Raw genomic sequence first — 22150 nt, 5'->3', positions numbered from 1 at the left:
GTTTTTGCACCTAAAAATTTTGTTGCAAAGATGTTTATAAATTACCCCATTGTGCTTTCATAAACTAAATCCCATTTGGTTGGGTTCACATCTACTTTAACGTAGCTATGGTAATGCATTGCACGCCGGCTCTAGAAGCACCACACGATCCAGTAGCCCTGGCTGTTCTGGGACATGCACGCCGGCTCTAGAAGCACCACACGATCCAGTAGCCCTGGCTGTTCTGGGACATGCACGCCGGCTCTAGAAGCACCACACGATCCAGTAGCCCTAGCTGCTCTGGGACATGCACTCCAGCTCTAGAAGCACCACATGATCCAGCAGCCCTGGCTGTTCTGGGACATGCACTCCAGCTCTAGAAGCACCACATGATCCAGTAGTACTGGCTGTTCCTGGACATGCACTCCAGTTCTAGAAGCACCACATGATCCAGCAGCCCTGGCTGTTCTGGGACATGCACTCCAGCTCTAGAAGCACCACATGATCCAGTAGTACTGGCCTTTCTGGGACATGCACTCCAGCTCTAGAAGCACCACATGATCCAGCAGCCCTGGCTGTTCTGGGACATGCCCTCCAGCTCTAGAAGCACCACATGATCCAGCAGCCCTGGCTGTTTTGGGACATGCCCTCCGGCTCTAGAAGCACCACATGATCCAGCAGCCCTGGCTGTTTTGGGATTGCATTTCCATCACAGAAAAAAAGGATAGGTGTCTGTTACTGATTAAACTCTGACTAGGTGTGGAAAAAGGTGGACCACACCCTTCTAGCTTATCAAAGACAATTCCCTTTCCTGATGATTCCTTTTGTGCTTTCAGCCATGGCTTCTGAAGGTCTGAGAGAGGAGCTAAACTGTCCCATTTGTCTAGACATTTACACCGATCCAGTCATGCTGAAATGTGGTCACATCTACTGCCACAGCTGCATCAGAAGTGTTCTAGATTGCCAGGAGGCTTCTAAAGAATATTCCTGTCCTGAATGCAGGGTACGGTTCCAGCATCGTCCCTTGCTAGAGAAGAATAGGAAACTATGCAACATTGTGGAGCGTTTCATGACGCTCCACGTTTCGCAGGAAGCGCCGGTGCGCAGCGAGTCGCCAGAAGATGTCTCAACCGAACCCAGAGCTTCTTTGCAGAAAACAAAGTGCTCTGTACATGAGAAAACACTGGAGTTTTACTGTTTCGATGACGCCCTATGTGTCTGTGCAGACTGCTGCTTCAGTGGAAGACATGGGGGGCACCAGGTGGAGTTACTGAATGAAGCCTTTGAGCTAAAAAGAGAGGCAATGAAAGGTTTCCTGCAGGTCTTGACGGCTAAGAAAGCAGAAACTGTGAAAACTGTCCAAAGTTTACATGAGTCTGTGACAGAGACACAAGAAAAAGTTTCTGGCGAGACGGAGAGAGCTACTGCTTTGTTCAGACACATCAGGGGACAGTTGGAACACCTAGAGAAGAAAGTTCTTGATGACCTCTTCTGCCAAGGAGAGCAGGCAGTACTTTTGGTCTCTGATTTGATCCAGCAACATGAGATGGAAACAGAGAAGCTTACACAGAAGATACAAGACTTAGAAATGGCGGTGAAGGTCACTGAGCCTCTGGCCTTCTTGCAAGCTAAGCTCAGTGATGACAACTCAGTAGAGGATATAAAGAAGGAAGTAAACACTCGACCAAATCTGGTCATAGTAGGCCTGGTTCCAGAGACATTACACGCATGGTTAGAAGATATAATGGCTGATGCAAAGAAAATGCTTTCTTTGAAGGAACAGCCAGGAGAATTGAAGGACAACAGACAAGTGTATGGAGAAGCAACAGAGAAGTGCAAAGAGTCCGCAGCATTACCTTATGGGTCTTTGGGTGGAACACCAGAAAACGTGACGCTTTACCACAGTGCCAATATGGAGAAGAAGAGCCAGCAGTCTGATTATAAGCAACTGCAACAGAAAGATATGGTTCCTCCAGCTTCTGTGGCACAAGGGCCACATCTCTTCTTCAGAAATCCATATTCTTTTGTCAGCAAGGAACAACAAGAATGGTTCAACGAGATTCCAGATGTCACCCTCCCCAGTTGGCAGAGTTAACTGTAAAACAAGGAAATAATAAAAGGACCTTATGTCTGAGGTAAGAACCCTCCTGGCCAACCACAACCAGTTATAGTCTGTTATTCCCTACAGACAAGGAAGGGAGAATCTAACTGGTTGGTGTGGGCAGTCACAGACAGTTCTTGCTTCAGACACTTTGATACATGCTGGCCAAGATTTTTTGCATGCGTCAAGCAGGCGTTCCTGGTTTGAAATGAATATAGTGAAAACAGGCATAAAACAGTGAGAGCCGTGTGTATCAAAGTGTTCCTACCAAGAATGAGCATGGTGTGAGATTTTGAATTTAATGGTAAAGAAATCCTGATCTTAGAACACCTTGATACATAGAGTGTTGGGTATAGCTCATGGTGAGCCACTGTCTACCCTATATGCTAACAGTATTAACTATTACACAGCGTTATATATTGTAGTTTACTGTTGTAACACTTCTGGAATTTGTTGTTTAGACATTTGCTTTTAAAAGGAAAGGAAAAGTTCAGCTTCTTTGACATTCCATGTATAATGCATCATTTAGACAATGTCTTCGGTGCTGTAGCTATAATAATAAAGTTCCCCCCCATAAAATACTGTTTTCTCATTTCTTTTCATCTCAGGGCTGCTGATCTCTTACAGTCTCTTTCACCCACTTCCTGTCTACATACACCTACTCCAGCACCGGCTGCATATTATTGCTTCCTTATAGTGACAATGTTGGACCACGATAATGCAATGTGTGCTGGCATGGCTGCTTGTACTTACTAGTTGTCACATTATAACAAGAAGTGCCTGAACAAGGACCTTCATGGCAAGATCACCAGGTATCATTTCAAATGAATCAAAACAACTTTTAAAATGATATTCATCTGTTTCAGTTTAAAAAAAAAAAATCATAATAAAATTATAAAAAGCAGCTTTTGATGCAATGCTCACCTTTAATTGGCATCTGTTCAAGGGATGCACCGATACCGGTATTTCGGTATCGAGTATGAATACCGATATTTTTTTTTCCCGTACTCACCAATACCGAATACCAAGTACCGGAAGTCCCATTCAGAAAGCCAGGCGGCGTGTAATGACTCTCCACCTGGGTTCCTGATTAGCCGGGAAGAGTGTAATGACTTGCCACCCGGCTTCCCGATTAGCAGGAAAGCCGTCCCCATGCTTCTCGTCACTAGGTGATGAGAAAGCATGGAGCCGCTTTCCGGCTTCATGCTCCCTCGTCATGATAGTGCCATGGTAATAGGTGGGAAAAAAATGCACGTTAAAGGCTTTCGTTGGTGGCAATATGGCCCTTTAAACACACTCCTGGCTTCTATAGCATGTATACTATGTTTCAAATGAACAAGCTGTTGGTTTTCTGGTAGAAGTGATTCGGGTGGCTGTAAAACCACCTAATCATATCTACACCCCTCCCTCAAAGGTGCCACTGCCCACCTGACCACCCTTGTCTAATCCCCGCTTACCCTCCTGTGGGCCCGAGACTGGCATGGCGGGGTGTTGCTAGGTGAGTGAGTAAGGCCCCATTCACACCTGACCGTTTTGTAGCGCGTCCTACGCTCGATGAACGCTCTACAAAACGGTCAAAAAAATAAATAGCATTGTAGTCAATGGTATCGTTCCCACCTGTCCGTATTTCCGCCCGTCCCGAACGCACTACAAAATGGCCCACGCATGAAAAGGTCCCGGAGCGTTTTTTGCTGCGTATTGGTCCGTTTTGTAGGGCGTTTTCCATTTGTATACTGCCAAGTAGCCTTTGGAATCGCGCGACGGTCGCGCGACTTTTTTACCGCGAATCGCGGTAAAAAACGCGTGACGGTCGCGCATATTACAATACGCATAGGTGTGAATGGGGCCTAAAGCTGGGAGTACCAAGGGTTTTATCACTTCCAGTTTCTGGGCTGTCATTATCCGGCCGCTGTAGCCAGGAAAGAAGCTGATCAACTACAAGTACGTAGCCCTCTGAGATAGCAAAAAAGTGTAAAAAAATAAAATTGAAAGTTAAATAATGTTTTTTTTAAAGCCTTCCACGTACACACACATACAAACAAACAGGTGTGCCTACATATGAAAATGGAAATTGTGCCACACATGTTCGGTATTGTTGCGTGTGAGCAATAATTCTTGGGCCGTAGTTTACTTTTAACTGTAAACTGATTACCTGTAGAGGCTTTTAAAACATCGCCTGGACAATTCTGGGTGCCAAAGTTTGTCGACGTTTTACAGACATGCAGGTTGACATGTTTGGCATCTATTTGACAACCTCCATGAGATCCTGGAAAACTTTATATTTTACCAAAAAATTGCTGATCTATTGTGTTTGTGTGCACTAAAATTAGCTTTAGTGTATTTTTTACTGAAAATTTGGGCTAATATAATGCGACATAGAAAATTGCAAGTATTTGGCTTATGACACCAAGCCAAGGCACCAGATCTCCCAATGGAGCATCGCTGAAGCTTGTTTAGGTAATCTTCAGTCCTAAAATGTGCATTAATGTGTGTGCAAAAAAAACTATTATCTGGCAGGGAAAGGTTTAATAGCACTAATTATTAAAGCTGTAACCTTTGCCCTCTTCAGTTTGAATTTGTTATGGTTTGGGTTGATGTTAGTATGTTAATCATTTACGCTCAGGCTTCTCAACAGTCAAGAGAGGCAAAGGTTAGAAAAGATCTGCAAAGTTGATGATTCTCCAGGACAATGAATGCTGCACCTCTGTGAGTGTTCCAATGCTACAGAGCAGAGTTCCCCACTCAGCTCCATTCCCCTTTCTTATAACAGCCGTCCTCCCCCAAGTCTCCCCGAATTTATTTCAATGACATCTTTTTCCAGGATCATTTCTTGGTAAATATAAGTTATTTTATCACAAAGTTGCCGTACATTTTCCACACATTTGTGTGTCCTTTTCTAGTCCCGCTCTCTGCTTGTCATTTCTCAGCACAGCTCCAGTGTTATGAGATAAATATTAGCTGAGCATTCTAGGCCGTAATTGATCTCCTCTTCAAAATCAAACAAGAGATCCATTCTTTATTTTCAAACACATCATCACATGTTTCAACACACGCATGTGCTCATATTAAACACAAATAAATCTTACAGTAAGTTCCCTGAAGATCTGAAATGTAAAGTGAAAACAGTGCATATTTTTATATATTGAGAATACTGTTCAAGACTTCTATGAATACAAAGGCAAATAAGAGACAACAATCTAATCATTAAGGCTTATTTAACCTAAAACTGATATGCCAGTTTGACTCCAGCCAATTTTTTATAAAAACTGGAATAGAGTGGAACCCTTGTCAGACTTAATTGCTCTCTGTGTCCCCATTGTGAAGATTTACCTCCCCTTCCCCATTGACACTTGTCATCAAGATAGATGTGGGTAAGTGGCTCCTCCAAGGGGGCCACAGATGAAAGAATATATGTAAACCCAAGAGCAAAAATGTAATATATTGCAGCTTACCAGTACTGAGATGTGGCGGCTGCATTGGTTTTCTTTTTATAACCTGGAGATCTTTGCAAGTGAAACACTTCCTGTCTAAGGGTGACAACTCACTGCACTCTATGGAGGAGGAGCAGCATTGTCACCCTAAGACAGGACTACAGAACACCTCGCCCTACTCTGCTTCATTGTTAGTCCAACACGAAGGAACTGGGCAGGGCAGCTAAGAGTGCTAAAGGTTTCAATGTAGCACTGGCAGTTAGGAGCTTATTGTAATTCTGACAGGATCAACAGATTTTGTTTTCACTTAACAGATAAATATGCCATTGAAAGTGTTTTAACAAACCAAAAAGGGAGAAAATAAGAAAAGTTCATTGTTGAAGTTTACAAATACTCAAAAACATGACAGACGTTCTAAACTTTCCCACCAATTGGAGATTTCCACTTCCTTCATCTACTCTTGACACTTGTCTTCATGACAGAAAGTGAAGGGAAATCTCCACAACAGGGGAAGAAGGTAGTCACCCGCACGCACACCCAGGTCCAACATATCAATGCGTCTTTATTGGACATCAGATAGAATGCTATCACATGTACATATACATGTCATACCATGTATATCTGACATTACATAAAGACGTATCCATATATTGGCCCTTGGTGTGCAGGTGACTACCTTCTTCACGTTTGGATATGTGCAGCGCCATCCGCAGCTCATTCCAGCACCCATCTGAGTACTCTATTGGGACTCCAATCTAGAGTGCAATGGGATACATGCGATCTCCACAACAGGGACACAGATAGCAATATAAACTTGGCGGAGGGGTTTAGCCCTTTCTTAAACTATGCAGAACAAAAACAAAAGTGCAAATCAGAGGCCAGTTTTGTGCAGAAAGGCCTCGTCTGTAGAAGACATCCAAATATTGGGTCCTAAATACATATAAAGTCATATAGTATGAGGATAGGAACAAGATATCACAACTTTACAAAAGAGAAAGATCTGCCTTTCCTTACTTCTGACATCTCACTGGCGAGGTTGGCGCTGCGCTTTATGATACAACAGAGTACAGACAGGCCACATAATGCTGCCATCACCGCCAGGAAGCCAGGGGTCACTTGGGAAATATCAAACACATCCCAAGTTAGGGAGACATAAATGGCCATCCCGAGGCTTAGTCCAATCAGGCAAAGCCAATTGAGTCCCAAGGCAAATGTCCAGAGGATTCTTTCGTCGAAACACTGAGCAAAAGTAATTGTCAAGATCCCCATGATGACGATGATCAACGAAGAGTAGGTCAAGATGATGGCCAAGACTAATCCATTTTGATTGGTTCTTCCGGTCAAACTCAGATCCTCGATTTGGGTAATACATTGACAGTCCTCAATAGTTTTGTTGTACAAGCAGTAATTATAAAAGCCGATTTTCTGACAACCACTGACAACCATGTCACCACTTCCAATAATTAGGGCATAAACGAGAAGGGAACAGATGAGACACTGCAGGAGGATGGTCATGTAACCCAAACAACGGTGGCTCAAAAACATCTTTCTTCCAAAGAAAGCACGATCTAGAAAGGGAAAATAAATAAATAAAAATGGAGGAAATATTATACCAGTGGAAAGGATTTTATGCTTTAAAGATTTTGGGCTCACAGTTTTCAGGCATTCTCCTTACTACCCTTTCTAAAAAAGAAAAAGAAAAGAAAAACAACAACATGTAAAAAGATGAGATTATGTAAAAAGTATGCCATGCCACCTGACTGACTAGCCTTGCCAGGACAGGTCTCATCTGTTCTCAACATCTAAAAGGCTAAAGCTATTAAAAGGAACATCATTAAAATCAAAAGTGATCATGTTGAATTGGGACAAATGAGCTGAATACAATTATAATCCCTTCAAAAACACCTCTGGTTTCATGAGTCATTCTGAAAGTTTAGTAGTCAGCCATTTATTAGTCAGGGTCATGAACTGGTGTCTGGCTAAAACCGGTTATGAAGTTACTGACTCTCCAGCCTCCTTGGCTCAGTTCCCCCTAAATAACAGAAAACACCAACTAACACAGAGCTTCTCGTCAAGAGATCTGAGAAATGGACAATTTACCTTTGTAAGTGTGAGTCATGTGATCTGGTATCAGCTTCATTTAACGTCTGGAGTCACCTTTGAGCCATGTTCTGTAGGGAGAGGGAAAGAAAACATATAAAAAAAGAATATATATTTTAAAAATACCATTATATATTAGGGATGCACCGATACCACTTTTTTAAGACCGAGTACGAGTACCGATACTTTTGATCAAGTACTCGCAGATACCAATTACCGATACTTTTTCTTAAAAGGGATATTTTTTACTTTGAGTGGCTTTCATAAACACTCAATATATTGCCCCTCTAGGAGGTCAGACACTGCCTGGTGCTCCAAACAGCTTGAAATCAGTAGCAACAGTGCAGGTCATGTGATCACTTTCAGCTGGCGGCATATAGGCAGAGCAAGCCAATTGAGGGTTCTGCCTAAACACAGTTCCTGGCCTTTGGCACATTATAATCCCCTACGGGGTCAGAAAATGATCAATGTTCAAAACTGGTCAGGTCATGTGATTTGTTTCATTGATTGGCATTCTGTGGTTTTACACAAAACACAGGTCCTGTCCAGCCTGGGAAATGAGAGCCACCAATCGAAATAAATTATATACCGTCTATATGAAAATTTATATTTTTAGATGAAGGTGCTTGCATCTAACCATTCGCACCTGAGCAATTTGTTGTGTGCTTCCCGAAGCGTGACAACGCTAAACGTGAAGATTCCTATTATATTCAATGGTGACCTTTCACACTGTGCTGTCCTGATGCTTGTAACAAAGTATGTGTGCTTTTTTTTTTTTTGGGGGGGGGGGGGGGGGCACAATTTTTGGCCCCATAGAGTTCAGTGGGAGCACCTGAGAACACAAGTGTTTTAGCAAATGTTTGTGAGTTTTTGCCCCCGACAACCATCCCCTTCTAGCAATGTCGGGCCTGTGAACAAAACAGAGGATTCAGGGGTGTCTGAATGTGGAGACTTTCATCTGCCTGGTGAGGGTCCACAAGAACCACTATGGCTAGGGTTGCCACCTTTTCTTTCAGCGAAACCAAAACAATCTAGCGAGGCACACATTTTTGTGGGGAGAATGAGTCACGGCTTATTTATATGTAAATAGCGCCGCCCAGTCATATGCAAGTATCACAGTCAAGACTATTTTCAGTGGGGGGCCAGTAGCCCCTATCTTAATTTTGGTTGCCCCTGTCTGCGTGACATGATGTCTGTGTGACATCATGTGTCGGGGTTTAGGCTGCCATGAAACCTGGACACAGCATTCAAAACCCAGACTGTCCGGGTTAATCCCAGGCAGGTGGCAACCCTAACTGTGGCACTGGTGATGTCCATTACAAGGACTGTGGCAAGCTGCAGAGAGCCTGGGAAGTAGCAATAGTACAAGACACCACAGAGAGAAACCAGGGCGCATACACAAGGATAACAAGGACATAGGACTTCGCAGATGATACAGCTTTTCATCAGCCGAAATAAAAAAGAATGGAATGTAATAGGGGAAAGAAATGAACAGAAATGCTGACGCTCAGTGTGAATGGAGGCCAAGTCTGTTGATTCCCTGGACATGACCTGCTAACCAGCTGGACTTGTACTTACAGAGCAGTGAACAAAGCCATCAGACATTGTGCAGGCCTTAGCCGCCTCACCTTACACTCAGCACCTTCTGCAGCCTCGGGCTCTGTTGGAAGTTGCTCTGGAATGAGTTTATCGGGTTTGTTTTTCTGCGGTCTGACTTCTATTCATAGGTCAGGGCTGTCAGGGGAAAATTGCTGTGACTGCAACTTTATACTTCACCAATGTGAACAGAGAGCTCGCACCATCCAGCGGAGACTGCCAGACAAGAATCTGTCATTGAACATTTAGCTCCAGTATTCTGCACCAGTGACAGGAAAGGCTGATACAACTATCCTCTTATAAATGGAATGGATCACAGTTTTCATGTGTTATAGAGGAGCATGCAGAACAGATCAGACTGATGCATTATTTGTAATCACATTTGTACATGGAAGAAGCCATGTCTGCTCATTACATATGCAGGTCCTGCTTCCTACTTAGTAGTGCTGCACAGTGTCGTCACTTCTTTCTCTCAGTGCAAGGCCGACCTGACATGACTAAACAGATGACTAATCCCCCACAACAATGAACTTCTTTCATTTGCTCCCTTTTGGCCTGTTACATACACCATTGAAAGTGTTTTGTTAGATCTGTTTAAGAAGTGCAAAAAATACCTTTTGATTCTGACAGAAATCTTGTGAGCTGATAACTTCCTGTGCTCTCTGCCACTGCTGCACTCTTACCAGTTACATTATTCTCAGCTCTTTCTGTGGACTACAGAACAGCTGCCCCTATGCTATGGAGATGAAGGTGTTCTGTAGTCCTAGTATAGTAAAGTGTAGCGAGTGAGCATTGTCACTAGGACAGAAGTGTGTTGCTGGCAGGATCAAATGCAGCCACTACATCGAAGGATTGGGAAGCTGAGATAGGTTACATTTTTGTCCATTTTTGTCCTTAGATTCAGACTGACAATATGGAAGCTGCCATTGTCAAAGCATTTTGGAAGGGTCACTTTCCAAGACTTGTTATTGTTTCTTCACTACATGAGGAGTCATTTTGCCTGGAACAAGCCTGTGTGTATTTGACCTTCCAACACCCGATATCAGACATCCCAACTCTCTTGGATGTTCCCGGAGTCTCCCGCTATTAGATAGCGGCTCCCGGCCGCCCGGGAGAGAAACATTTTCTACCGGAAAGGTTTACTCCGCACGATCTAGCGGAGTAAACCTTTACATGCTGGGTTTTTTTTTCTGACATCGGGGCCGCCGTCAGTCAGAAAACAATAAAGAAAAAACGGCGTAGGAATGAATAGCTAGATTGCTATTGGCTATTGCAAATTCAAAAAGCCAATCAGCAGAGGTGGACCTAAAGTTCTCCATCAGGTCCTCCTGCTGACTGACAGCAGCAGTGGGCGGGTGCAATAGCCAGCTTGCTATTGCAAATTGAAATAGCCAATAGCAATCTAGCTATTCACTCCTACGCTTGTTTTTTTAAAAATTATTCTGACAGTAGCTGTCAGAATACAAAAAAAACCAGCAGATAGCAAGGGAAGCAATAGCTTCTTTGCTATCTGCCATCATTTCAGGGGGGTGTTCTCTTCCTTGTTCTCGCATTAACCCCCCCCCCCTCCCCCCCCCAGCACTCCAGCTGTGGTGGAACTAAAAACTCCTATGCTGCATTGCAAGACAATTTTCACCACAAAGTGCTGAGGTTGCCAACCCCTGCTCTAGATCAAACACTCACCAGTTAGTGAAGCATAGAGATGGCAGCCCTGGAATCTGAACCTTGGAAAATAAGCAAGCTTTCATGTGTCCTAAAATTCCTCTTTGAGCAGGGTGCCAATCACATTCTCTGATATACAGGTGACCACCAGAGGGAGCCACCACAAAGATGTGTAAAACAAATTCAAATTAAAAATATGCGACAGTGGGGGGCGTGGTCGGGATGTGAGGCTCGAAATGTTAAAGTCAATTGAACCGACTTTGAAGTGAAGGTCCCAACAGTAAATCAAAATGTGCACTTATTAAAGTTTTCTTATAAAGCGGACCTTGCAGCCACCGTCCGCTAAATCTGGCAGTCCCCCATCCATTGCTATCCAAATAATGGATTATAGAAATAATACAAACAAAACAAACAAAAAAAATGTACCTTACGCCCTCTGCCAGGGAAATCAAAAGGGTCTTCTTGAAGGATCCTGGGAATGTTGAGGATCCCAAATCCAACAAGAACACATCCCTGTACAGTACTGCAGCATCCTTAAGAATAGGGATCCTGAGCTTTATCAACATCCCTCTGTGGGGACCCAGTGATGTCAGTAACAGGAACCTGGGAACAAGGTGGTTGGGGGGCAACCCCACATTTTAATGTTATTGACTGCAAATGGCAGAATGAACAGTGCCTAAAGAATCTTCTGCATTCAGCACTTCTGGGGGTATTGGAGGCCTGGCCCCCATGTGCGGTTTCTCCTACTGACCCCCCAAGTAGGGTTGCCACCTATCCAGGATTCCCCCGGACAGTCCGGATTTTGAATGCTGTGTCCAGGTTTCATGGCAACAGAAACCCGGACACAAGATGTCAGGCAGACAGGGGCAACCAAAATTAAGATAGGGGCTACTGCTCCCCCCCACTAAAAATAGTCTCAACTGTGACATTTACATATGAATGGGTGGCGCTATTTATATGTATACAAAATGTCTGTGCGTCGCTAGAGTGTTCGGGTTTCCCTTGAAGAAAAGGTGGCAACCCTACCCCCAGGTCTCTACAGGACACAGTGGTGATATTAAGGTGGTGGAAGGAGCTGCAGTGGGTGGACCAGACCTCCAACACACATGGAAGTTTTGGATACCAGATTCTTTGGCAGTAAAAATTATCAGCCTCTGAACTGTGTCACCCTTCTGCCGTGATTCAGTGTAGTTGTAATCTGCGCTGTCAGCTATTACCGAGATGTACTCTGTATACATTCCAGGATCTGTCACTCTGGATAAGGTTTCCTCCAGGGTAAAAAGTCCTCTGCCCTTTATACACAGTCCATATAGCCACAACGGTCCCACATGAAAGGACAGCTGGGCCGCTCACATCTTATAATATTTTTATTGTATTTACAAGCCGGGCTTTCATGGATTTTGGAAAGTGAAAGAGACACGTTTTAGGTTTTATTTATTGGAGATTATGCAAGCAAAATATACTGGGTGACATGGGGCAGCTCAGCTGTCATTTCAGTTGGGATCTTTGCAGATATATGGATTGGGTAGGAAGCACAGAGCACTTTGGTGAGGTGAAATCTCACTGACGGGGTCACAACGAGATCTAGTGAGGTGAAATGGTGAGAGCTATGGTGAGGTTAACTCTCCCAACGGGGTAAAAGATGAAAAATAGCAAGGTAAAATCTCCTCAAAGGGGTCACAAAGAGGAAAAGCAGGGTGAAATTTCCCCAATGTGGAAACAGACAGAAATGACAAGGTGAAATCTCCCCAACCAGATCACAGTGAGCTCTAGCAAGGTGAAATCTCCCCAATGGGGTTGCTGAGAGCAATGGGGAGGTGAAATCTCACCAACAAAATCTTCAAATGGGGTCAAATAAGAAAAATAGCGAGGTGAAATCTCCCCAACAGGGGTCACAATCAGGAGTAGCAAGGTGAAATCTCCCCAACGGGGTCACAGACAGGAATAGCGAGGTGAAATCTCCCCAATAGGGTCACAGACAGGAATAGCGAGGTGAAATCTCCCCAATAGGGTCACAATCAGGAGTAGCGAGGTGAAATCTCCCCAATGGGGTCACAATCAGGATTAGCGAGGTGAAATCTCCCCAACGGGGTCACAATCAGGAGTAGCGAGGTGAAATCTCCCCAATGGGGTCACAATCAGGAGTAGAGAGGTGAAATCTCCCCAACGGGGTCACAATCAGGAGTAGCAAGGTTGAAATCTCCCCAACGGGGTCACAATCAGGAGTAGCAAGGTTGAAATCTCCCCAACGGGGTCACAATCAGGAGTAGCAAGGTGAAATCTCCCCAACGGGGTCACAATCAGGAGTAGCAAGGTGAAATCTCCCCAACGGGCTCACAAATAGGAAGGTGAAATCTCTCCAACTGGGTCAAAATCAGGAGTAGTGAGGTGAAATCTTCCCAACGGGGTGACAAAAAAAAGTTTTGTTATACAGGGGTACAGGTACTCCTAGAATGAGATCCTAATAGGTTGGACTTGATGGACTAATGTCTTTATTCAACCTCAAATACTATGTAACTATGTAACTATGTAAGTTGGGCTTATCTTCCATGGTCACTGAAAATATGCCTTTGCAGTGTAGATAGACAACCAAATAAGTAAAAATAAGTATAGAAGTAATAATAACAATGTGTTAAAACTGTAATAAAGGGGTCACCTGACAACGTGATTATAAATCTTGGAGGTATCTGAACCCATTGAGGTGAATTACTGAAGGAGGAGAGTCTGTTGTTTACTTTGCAGAAGTAAAAGTTAGTACACAAGAAGCCATTTCTGCTTTGAATACCTGATCATGTGATTCCTGTTTTTCTTCTCCTTTCCCTCACACATGATTGGGTATTTAAAGGGCAAACATCTTCACCTTATTTACTAACATTCAGGTTTACAAAGTAAGCAGCCTCGGCTCCCTCAGTAACTGAACCATCTTTGTGCTAAGCAAGTCACCCTGGCAATGCAGTAACAAAGGGTTAACATCTATTCCAATCCTCCATAGATCAGGTCAGTGTCAGTGTGACAGTCTTTCAGGGCTCATTATTAGACTATAATATAAAGTAGCCATGCATAAGACAAACACTAGATACATGAAGCTGACACAGAAGTATCAGAACACTCACCACCTCATGTACTTGCAGCGCTCTCTCTGCTTGCAGATTGCTGATGGCTGGGCAATTCCTGTAAGTCACATGACCTGGTCAGCTGACCATGGCTTTAAGCGTCTGCCTGCAGGAGTAAACAAGTCACACCACGTGCATTGGAAGAGGGAGACTGAGGTCATAACACGGGAAATGTGGAAAACCCCCTAAAAGATAACACGTTTTAACCCTTCCCCACTTTAGGTTTTGGCTTTTGTACTTCAAATAAGTTGTTGAGTATATGTGAGTAGATAAGTCACTGTTGCGTAACACTATTCACACTATGGCTAGTTAACAGCGTTTCTCTGCACTGTTGTGCATAGAAATGGATTAAAGAAGTACACCGGGCATGTACAAAGTTAACCCTTTGCAGTGGGACAACGATCGCACTGCAAGGGTTAACTGCTCGCTTTAGTCTGAGGTCTAAAATAAAAAAAAGATATACTCACCCGATCCTCGGTCCTGTTTAGCTGCTACACCGGTCTCCACAGCCTCTTCTCCCCCTGGGCGCCAGCGGTCTAAGGACCCGTGACATCATCGCATCCATTCACTTGCACTGGACGTGAGGACGCTGAGGGATTTTCCACAGCTGTAGTTGAGGGGAGAGAGGTAAACAGTCCGACCATGCGACCGAGAATCGGGTGTGTATATCTTCTTTATTTTAGACCCAAACAGGCACTTAACACTTGCAGAGCGGAGCTTGCCCCACGACAAGGCTTCATTTTGTACATGCCTGGAGTTCTTCTTTAAATCTCACTTTGACATTTCAATAAAGTAAAAAAAAAAGTAAACAGTGCCCCTCCCACACTGCTGCCACACGCGGACACCGGCCCACACACTGAAACGGATTGTTTAAGCATACATATGAATGAGCCCTCAATGCAGAAGGTGGAGCTTTAGGAAAACGCTAACCTGGGTTATCAGAACATAGAATAAATAGAACTCTCAGTAGCCTGCCGCTCATTTACACTGGAATCGGCCCGCATGTACAGCTCCGTACTGCGTGCAGGGCCATATCGGGCAGCTCCCGGGAAGGACAGGTGCTGCATGTGATTAGTACACGGCTCCTGTCCTTCTCTATGGGACTAAGCGGCCGTACGCCCCCTGCACTCACCCGCCCTGCACGTCCGTACGGGTGAGCGTACTCGTACGCTGACAGGATGGATCCTGCCTGCGTCCAAGCCAGGAAACACGCACCCGTACGGACCTGCACTTGAGGCCGATTCCAGTGTGAATGAGCCCTTAAAGAGTTTAGTCATTTACTAGCAGCCTGTAACTTCCTACAGCAAAGCATTCAGCAGGCTTCAGTCACTAAGGCTGGGTTCCCACCTGGGCGGATTGTATATGCGCGTTTTCCGGAAACGGCAGACGCGCGTTTCCGAGGGATACTTGGCTGTATCTCAATGGAACCGCCCGACCAAAACGCCCCAAAGAAGTACATGTACTTCTTTGGGCGTAGGGCGGTTCCCCACGCGTTCGTACTCGCGGAAAACCGCACAGATGGGAACCATACACATTGAAAATAATGGCATTTCCCTGCTTGAGCGTTTTTCCGTGAGTACGAAAGCGCGGAAAACCGCCTAGGTGGGAACCCAGCCTTATAGTATTGTGCGGTCAGAAAATGATGCCTTTCCTACGTACTGTGCAGATTACATGTGTGTCCTTGTTACATGTGGCTATTAACTGTGGCCATGACACAGGAAGTACTGCACACAGGAAGAAGGAAGGGGCGTACACCAGGGGAAATACATCGTCACATGAGGAATAATTACAGAAAACATGTTTGTTACAACAAAAGGCCACTAGATGGCAGCATAGGATAACACATGGATTTAGCTATGAGAAAATAGTTAGGCAAATCACACTATATAAATTCTAACCTATATAACAATGCTAATCTTAACTGAGGCTATGCATCTCATATTCTATGCCCCTATTGTGGCGGCACAGACGGTTCCCACCACAAACAGTGCGTTACAGAGCGGCCAGGCTCTGAAACGCCCTGAATAGCATTCTGGCGGGCTCCTTGCATTCAGGGGTGGGAGGGGGCGTGGCACATTAGTACCAATGCGATATGCAAAAATGCTGCAAGCACTGTTTTTGCAGATCGCACTGGACCGCAATGCAAGCCCTGATGTGCCATGTGTTCAGGTGATCGCACTGCCAGCAGGGGTGTGTGGCTGCGGTGCCATAGACTTCAATGCACTGCTACGCCCCCTCCCGCCACTGAACGCAGGGAGCCCGCTGGAATGCGATTCGGTGCGTTCCAGAGCCTGACCACTCTCGAACGCACTGTTTGTAGTGTGAACCGGCCCTAAACAAGAACTCCGGGCAAAACTTTTATTAACCCTTGCAGGGGGCTACCCGCCCAAAAAAAGTTATACTCACCAGAACCGTTGAGCCGGCTCCCTGCTTCTTCGGTCACTGAAGCCTCTCTCCTACTCCTACCCTGCAGCATTGGAATGTTCCTCAGTGTCCTCACGTCTATACACTGTGGGGGGGAATTTATCAAAACTGGAGCAGGCAGAATGCACTAGGTGAGAGGTTCCTCAAAGCGCAGCAGTGTCAGTCAGCGGGAGTGCCGCTATACACACTGCCTGGCCGCTGCAGCGACATCTAGTGGCCGGGGAGTGTATACAGCAGGGCTTTTCTATTCACAGCCGCTGCTGTCTTCCTGCCTCCCATACAATGTTAGGTCTGCAGGATGCGGACGTCTAAGCAGTGCTGGGGGCTGAGAAGGCTTCATGGAGACAGAGCAGGCAAGCAGGTAGAAGGGGCTGGAGAGGGCTTGTATTCCTGTGAGAGAGCTTTTTTTTAGTCCCAAGTCCAGCGCCTTACTAGTTCTGGAGTCCAGCGCTCCGTTGGGGGTCACCACAACTTGGCAAATGTTACCAAGGGGTCCCGGCCCTAGAAAGGTTGAGAACCACTGTCCTAGATTGTTCACTTCTCCGGCCTTCTCCAAACTTTTTGTGTATAACCCTGTTTGAGTTAGCTAAAGCACTGTGTATCATAAACAATTGCCTATTTCTATAAGAATAAAATACTTGTTGTGAACTTTTTTTTTATCCGTTGTTGTATCACTGTGTTTCTGATCTGGCTGATGTCCCCTGCACGTAGCGGTGTATGGTCTATACTGCAGCACTGAAGGGTGTTCGCGGAGTGCCGTGCTGTACTCTCAGGCCAGGTGTGATGATTCCGGTCTAAGGGGCAGGTCCGTGACAGAAACTGAAGAACCAGCACACGATCTTCCAAAGACAATTGAACTTTATTCCACATGCATCTATACAAAAAAAAACACGCTTGACGCATTTCTGCCTTACTCGGCCGAGTAAGGCAGAAACGTGTCAGCGGTTGTTTTTGAACCTATCACTCCAGAAGAGGGTCATCCGTACAGCGAATGTGGATTGCGAGGATGCATGACAGGAGTGAGTTGTGCGCTTTGTGCTTCTAGTCTGCAGGTCCATGACAGCCTGGGCTCAGAGGAAGTGGCTTGCATAACCCTGGCTGTCTTTCAACCTAGAAGACCGAGAACATCTAGTGGTGAAAGGAATTACTGTAAAAGACAGCTCCAGTCTGAAGGTTAATATTTCAGCTGCTTTTTATAGTTTTACACATCCTGGGGTAATAATTTAGAGTGTTTCCTAATGCTGGAGATTAGTTGTAATGAGTTTTGTATACTGATCAAAATAGGAATTGTGTGGGTGTCCCACAACTTTAAATAATTGTTGTCCCTGCCATTATCATCTCCTGCTTCGTGGGTGACAACGCTAACCACAGGGTCTGACCCCTGTGGCAGTGTTGTTATTCCGTTATGACTTTACAGACAGCCACGCTTCCTGGCCCGCCAGTAGTTCACAAGCAGCCACACCTCCTCGCCCACGCGAAGAGTTTCAGTGGCGTTTCCCAATGCTGTAGGCAAGTAAGTGTCCAGGGACAGCAATCCTCCCTTTGTTTTCACCTACAGCAGTAGTAAGTGCATCTAGGCCTAAAGGAAGCTCAGTGCAGCGGGGCAGTGTGACATCAGTGAAAGAAGGCGAGCGCCCATACCCGTCTCTGCCCACAAACCTTGGAGCTGGGAAGAGAAGATCCTGGTCACGTGACTGCTACCGGTAGTAAAAGTGCAAAAATGTATTTACAATGTTTGTTTTCAGTATATAGGCACAAAGTGACAAGACGTACACTGTACGTCTCCCGTCACGAAGGGGTTAATGAAAGAACTTAAAGGCACGGGTAAGCATGTCACTGGTTAGTTGTTGTCAGGCGGGTTTACATCTGCTTTGAAAAAAAAAATGACCACTGGAATCTGCAGTAGTGTCTCTGTACAGGCCTGACACTCCCCCTTCTGAATCAGAGCCAGAGCTCTCCAATCAGCAGTATGAGCTTTGCTGATTGGAGAGCTATAACTCTGACTCATGAGGGGGAGTGTCAGACCTCTGCAGAGAGACCACTACTTCCACACAGAGAGCAAGGCTCCTTCTCCGCAGCATTCTGGCAGGGGACAGGCGTTTCTACTCAGGCTGTGGCTGCTTTCTAAAGAAAACAAACTACAACACTATGAATACTTTTTGTTTTGTTGCACCTGGAATGTATTTAGCTGTTTTAAACTCGAAAGTTCAGTTTCAGCTTTAACACTCGCAATGACAAAACAGACTTCATATAACATATCAGGGCCGAATATGACATCCTAATACTGACTATGTCATCAAAAACCCACTTTTGACACAACAGTGCTTACTATTAAATTGCAATCATTATGAACCTTGAGAGCCCTCTCACACCATCAAGAGTGCGTTCAGCCTCTGGAACGCACTGTAACGCAACCTGGCCGGCTCAGTTTTTTGGTGGGTGGGAGGGGGAGTGGCGGTGCATTGAACTCCATGGCACCGCAGCCACACCCCCCACACCCGAACGTATGGCACATATACTGCCTGTGTTCCGGTCCAGTGCGATTGCAGCATTTTTGGCAGATCGCACTGAGGCCGAACGCACTGGAACGCACTCCTGATGGTGTGACTGGGCCCTGCAGGACATTAAGCATTTAGAAAGGTTTTAGCAAAGCTCTGAGAGATGCCCAGGCTGAGCTCTACAGACACTAAAGGACAACTGTGCCTTTGGTAAAAGCTGTCCTTTGAGGAGTGCAAGCCAACCTGGCGCTACACTTACCTTTGTCCTCGATCCAGTGACCTTCACTGTGCATGCCACCGAGGCCACACAGTCTTGTTTCTGAAAGAGTCACCCCAGGTGCTCTTTTTCCTGCTCTTGTGGGAGAGCCATACTCTGCTGGAAGGTTAGAGGCCGCTATGAGTACAGTTCGCCATAAGAAAGAATGAGTTTGCAGCGTGCATGTACAGGATACAGAGGAACTGGTGGGGACACTTGCTGAAGCAAGGCTGTTCGGCACTGGGCAGAGTTTCACAATGAACATCACTGATACAAGGGTGAAGGTATTTCTCCAGGTGCTCTGCACTCAGTGGTGTGGGGGCATGTCTTAAAGGGCAACTTGTAACAAAGGTGCAGTTATCCTTTAAGGCAGGATAGAGACGTTTGGTGTACATTTCTGCAGTGCGTTATGTCATGTCTTGCGGTAAGGCACCACAACAACCCTTTTAACAGACCTTCAAGCACGCTACAACGTACTGTACAGCAAGTGTTATGGTGTGCTAAAACAAAGGTCCATTGTGGTGCATAGGAGATGTGCATTCAAAATGAAAGGCAAGGTGACTATGTAGTAAGTAAATTATTTTTGTTATGTGCCACATTTTGAGCTATGTTTCAAGCAGAATTAGGAGTCTGGGGAATTGTGGGATCTTGTAAGCGGCGCCAGGCTGACCCGCTGTCCTGGTTTCTTGGACGTGTTCCCAGAATTGTTAGTCCTGTGTTTTGGGATGTCCTCTTTTGGTGCAGTAGCATTGGGTTGGTTCCTGAAGGACAGGGGAGTCCCCCCTGGAGGCGCTCCGCTTCCACTCTGCTGTAGTCCAATCAAGACATCTTTCCAGGTGCTCACAGGGAGTGTGGGACACTGCCTATCAGCTTGGATTTCCAGTGGGCTGGGACAGAACAGTCTTCCCAGCTTTCTTTCCTGCAGCAGCCCATTGGTAGATGGATGTTTACCCTTTCCGAGCAGTTTAACACTGGTACTGCTGGAAGACTTTGTTGTCTGAGAGTGGGCCCCCATTTTTGGTAATGTATTCTGAACGTGCCTGCAGGAGACATGAAGACACAATGTTACAAAGTGGAAATGAATGCAGGGAACTGTTCCAGACAAGAGTTAAGTACTGCAGACAGATATTTTACTATTTTCACTACTGCTGGGGGGTTATTATATAAAAAAAATATTAGCCCAGGGTTGATCTTTAACCGCTTGAAAACCAGGTGTTTAGACCCCCTTCCTGGCCAGGCCATTTTTCAGTATTCAGCGCTGCGATACTTTGACTGACATTTATTCCGTCATGCAACGCTGTACTGAAATGAATTTTATACCATTTTTTGGGGAGAGATAGAGCTTTATTTTGGTGGTATTTAATCACCACTGCGGGTTTTATTTTTTACTATATTCAGGAGAAATTACTGAAATTTTTTTTAACATTATGTTATAAAACAACTAATATTACCCACTTTTTTGGTAAAATATAAAAGACGGGGTCACGTCGGGTAAATAGACACCAAACATGTCAAGCTTAAAAATTGTGCGCACTCGCAAAATCGCAAAAAACTAGCATACCCAAAATTGGCCATAGGCGACGCTTTAAAATCTTTTACAGCTCATCAGTTTAGTGTTATCAGTGATTGATGGCCCTAGACGTTCGCGGCGATATGTAACATGTGCGGCGTAATGGGCGCAATCGTTGTTTTCGCAGGGGTGGGTGTATGTAGGGGTGGGAACTTTTAAAAAAAAAATTGTTTTTTTTAATTCTTTTTTTGTGTAACTTTAAAAAAATTTGGGGGGAAACTTTAAATTTTTTTACAATTTTTTTTTTCCACTTAACTTTATTGCTATCACAGAGGGGGCTGAGAAACCCCCTTATGTGATAGCAAAAGAGGTGACAGGTCCTCTTTATGGAGACATCAGGGGTCTCCAAGACCCCTAATGTCACCTAGGACCCCCCTGAAGAAGCTGATGAAGCAGAGATCTGCTTCATCAGCTTCTCTCCAGCATCTGAAGCTGGAGAGTGACACAAGAATGCGGAAGTGATGTAATATACACCACTTCCGCATTCTGACAGCGGAGAGGGGACCGGAGGGAGCTCGTGTACCGAGCTCCCTCTGATCCCCTGTGACAGAGGCCATATGCTGGTCCCGGGCTCGCACTGGGCACAGCAGAGCCCGGGACCAGCTTGACAGCGGGAGGGGGGGAGCCGGGGAGGGCGCAATTCACGGGACCTCATACAAGCGATCCGCCGGCTCTATAGCCGGCGGATCGCTTGTATATTAACGGGCATCACTGCCTCTTTTCAAATAACGGGCACTTCCCACTCGCGCCGCGCCGCGCGCCCGAATGTAACAGGACGTGTATACGCGCCCAGTTACATCCAAGAAGCTCCCGGCCGGCCGTGTATACACAGCAGCTGGCCGGGAGGTAGTTAAAGTGGAACTTAACTAACCTCCCCTCGCTCCCTTGCCAGTGCCGGTATCTTCACCCAGACTTCTTCTTGGTTCTTTGGCCATCTTGATTGGCCAGGCTGCAATTATAAAACTCCTACACAAGTGCATGGGAGTTTACTTATTCCGGCACCGAGGTGTGCCGAGAATGTACACTGAGCTGTGCATGCTGTCAATTTTATATTGCTGTCTGTGTCCTTGTTTGGGGGTACACCTTTTTTTATCCTGGTGACTGTTATCACTGAAAATGAAAGCGAAAGAAATTCCCACATTTTGGTTTGTCACCAGAACAGGATTAGAGGGGGAATCTTCCAATGGGGACACTAGTTCTGGCAACCCTGCTGACCACCAGGCATTTCCTTCTCTTTGGAGGGATTTCCTCTCACTTTTGTTTGTGGCTACTGGGCAGAATGTAAAGGGAAATCTCCCCATTGGGACACAGATGGCTAAAAGCTGACAGGAGTTATAACCCTTGTGTGTGCTAGTAAGTTGTCTGTGTCTCTACATACACACATGCACAGCAAGGCAAATCACTCCCCTTCTCCCCCTCC

General features: G+C 45.5%; 1 protein-coding gene across 1 annotated transcript; it reads right to left on the bottom strand.

The window, feature by feature from the left end:
• Positions 1-6098: 6098 nt before the first annotated feature.
• On the bottom strand, positions 6099-7073 carry TMEM140 (transmembrane protein 140). The gene is made up of 2 exons (XM_018567883.1): positions 6526-7073; positions 6099-6266 (listed from the first exon to the last, which is right to left on the bottom strand). The coding sequence occupies exons 1-2, from the start codon at positions 7054-7056 to the stop codon at positions 6099-6101; spliced, it is 699 nt and encodes a 232-aa protein (XP_018423385.1). The 5' UTR covers positions 7057-7073.
• Between the last annotated feature and the right edge of the window lie 15077 nt (positions 7074-22150).

The sequence above is a fragment of the Nanorana parkeri genome, unplaced genomic scaffold (genome assembly GCF_000935625.1).
Source record: "Nanorana parkeri isolate BGI_ZX_2015 unplaced genomic scaffold, ASM93562v1 scaffold1111, whole genome shotgun sequence".
In the NCBI taxonomy this organism is placed as follows: Eukaryota; Metazoa; Chordata; class Amphibia; order Anura; family Dicroglossidae; genus Nanorana; species Nanorana parkeri.
The sequence above is the reverse complement of the archived record's forward strand: the minus strand, read 5'-3'. Positions and strand labels throughout refer to the sequence as shown.

Coding starts and splice junctions, on each gene's coding strand:
- TMEM140 (XM_018567883.1), bottom strand. CDS start 7,056: ATGTTTTTGAGCCACCGTTGTTTGGGTTACATGACCATCCTCCTGCAG. Junction 6,267..6,525: donor TCGCCAGTGAGATGTCAGAA/GTAAGGAAAGGC, acceptor ATTGCACTCTAG/ATTGGAGTCCCAATAGAGTA.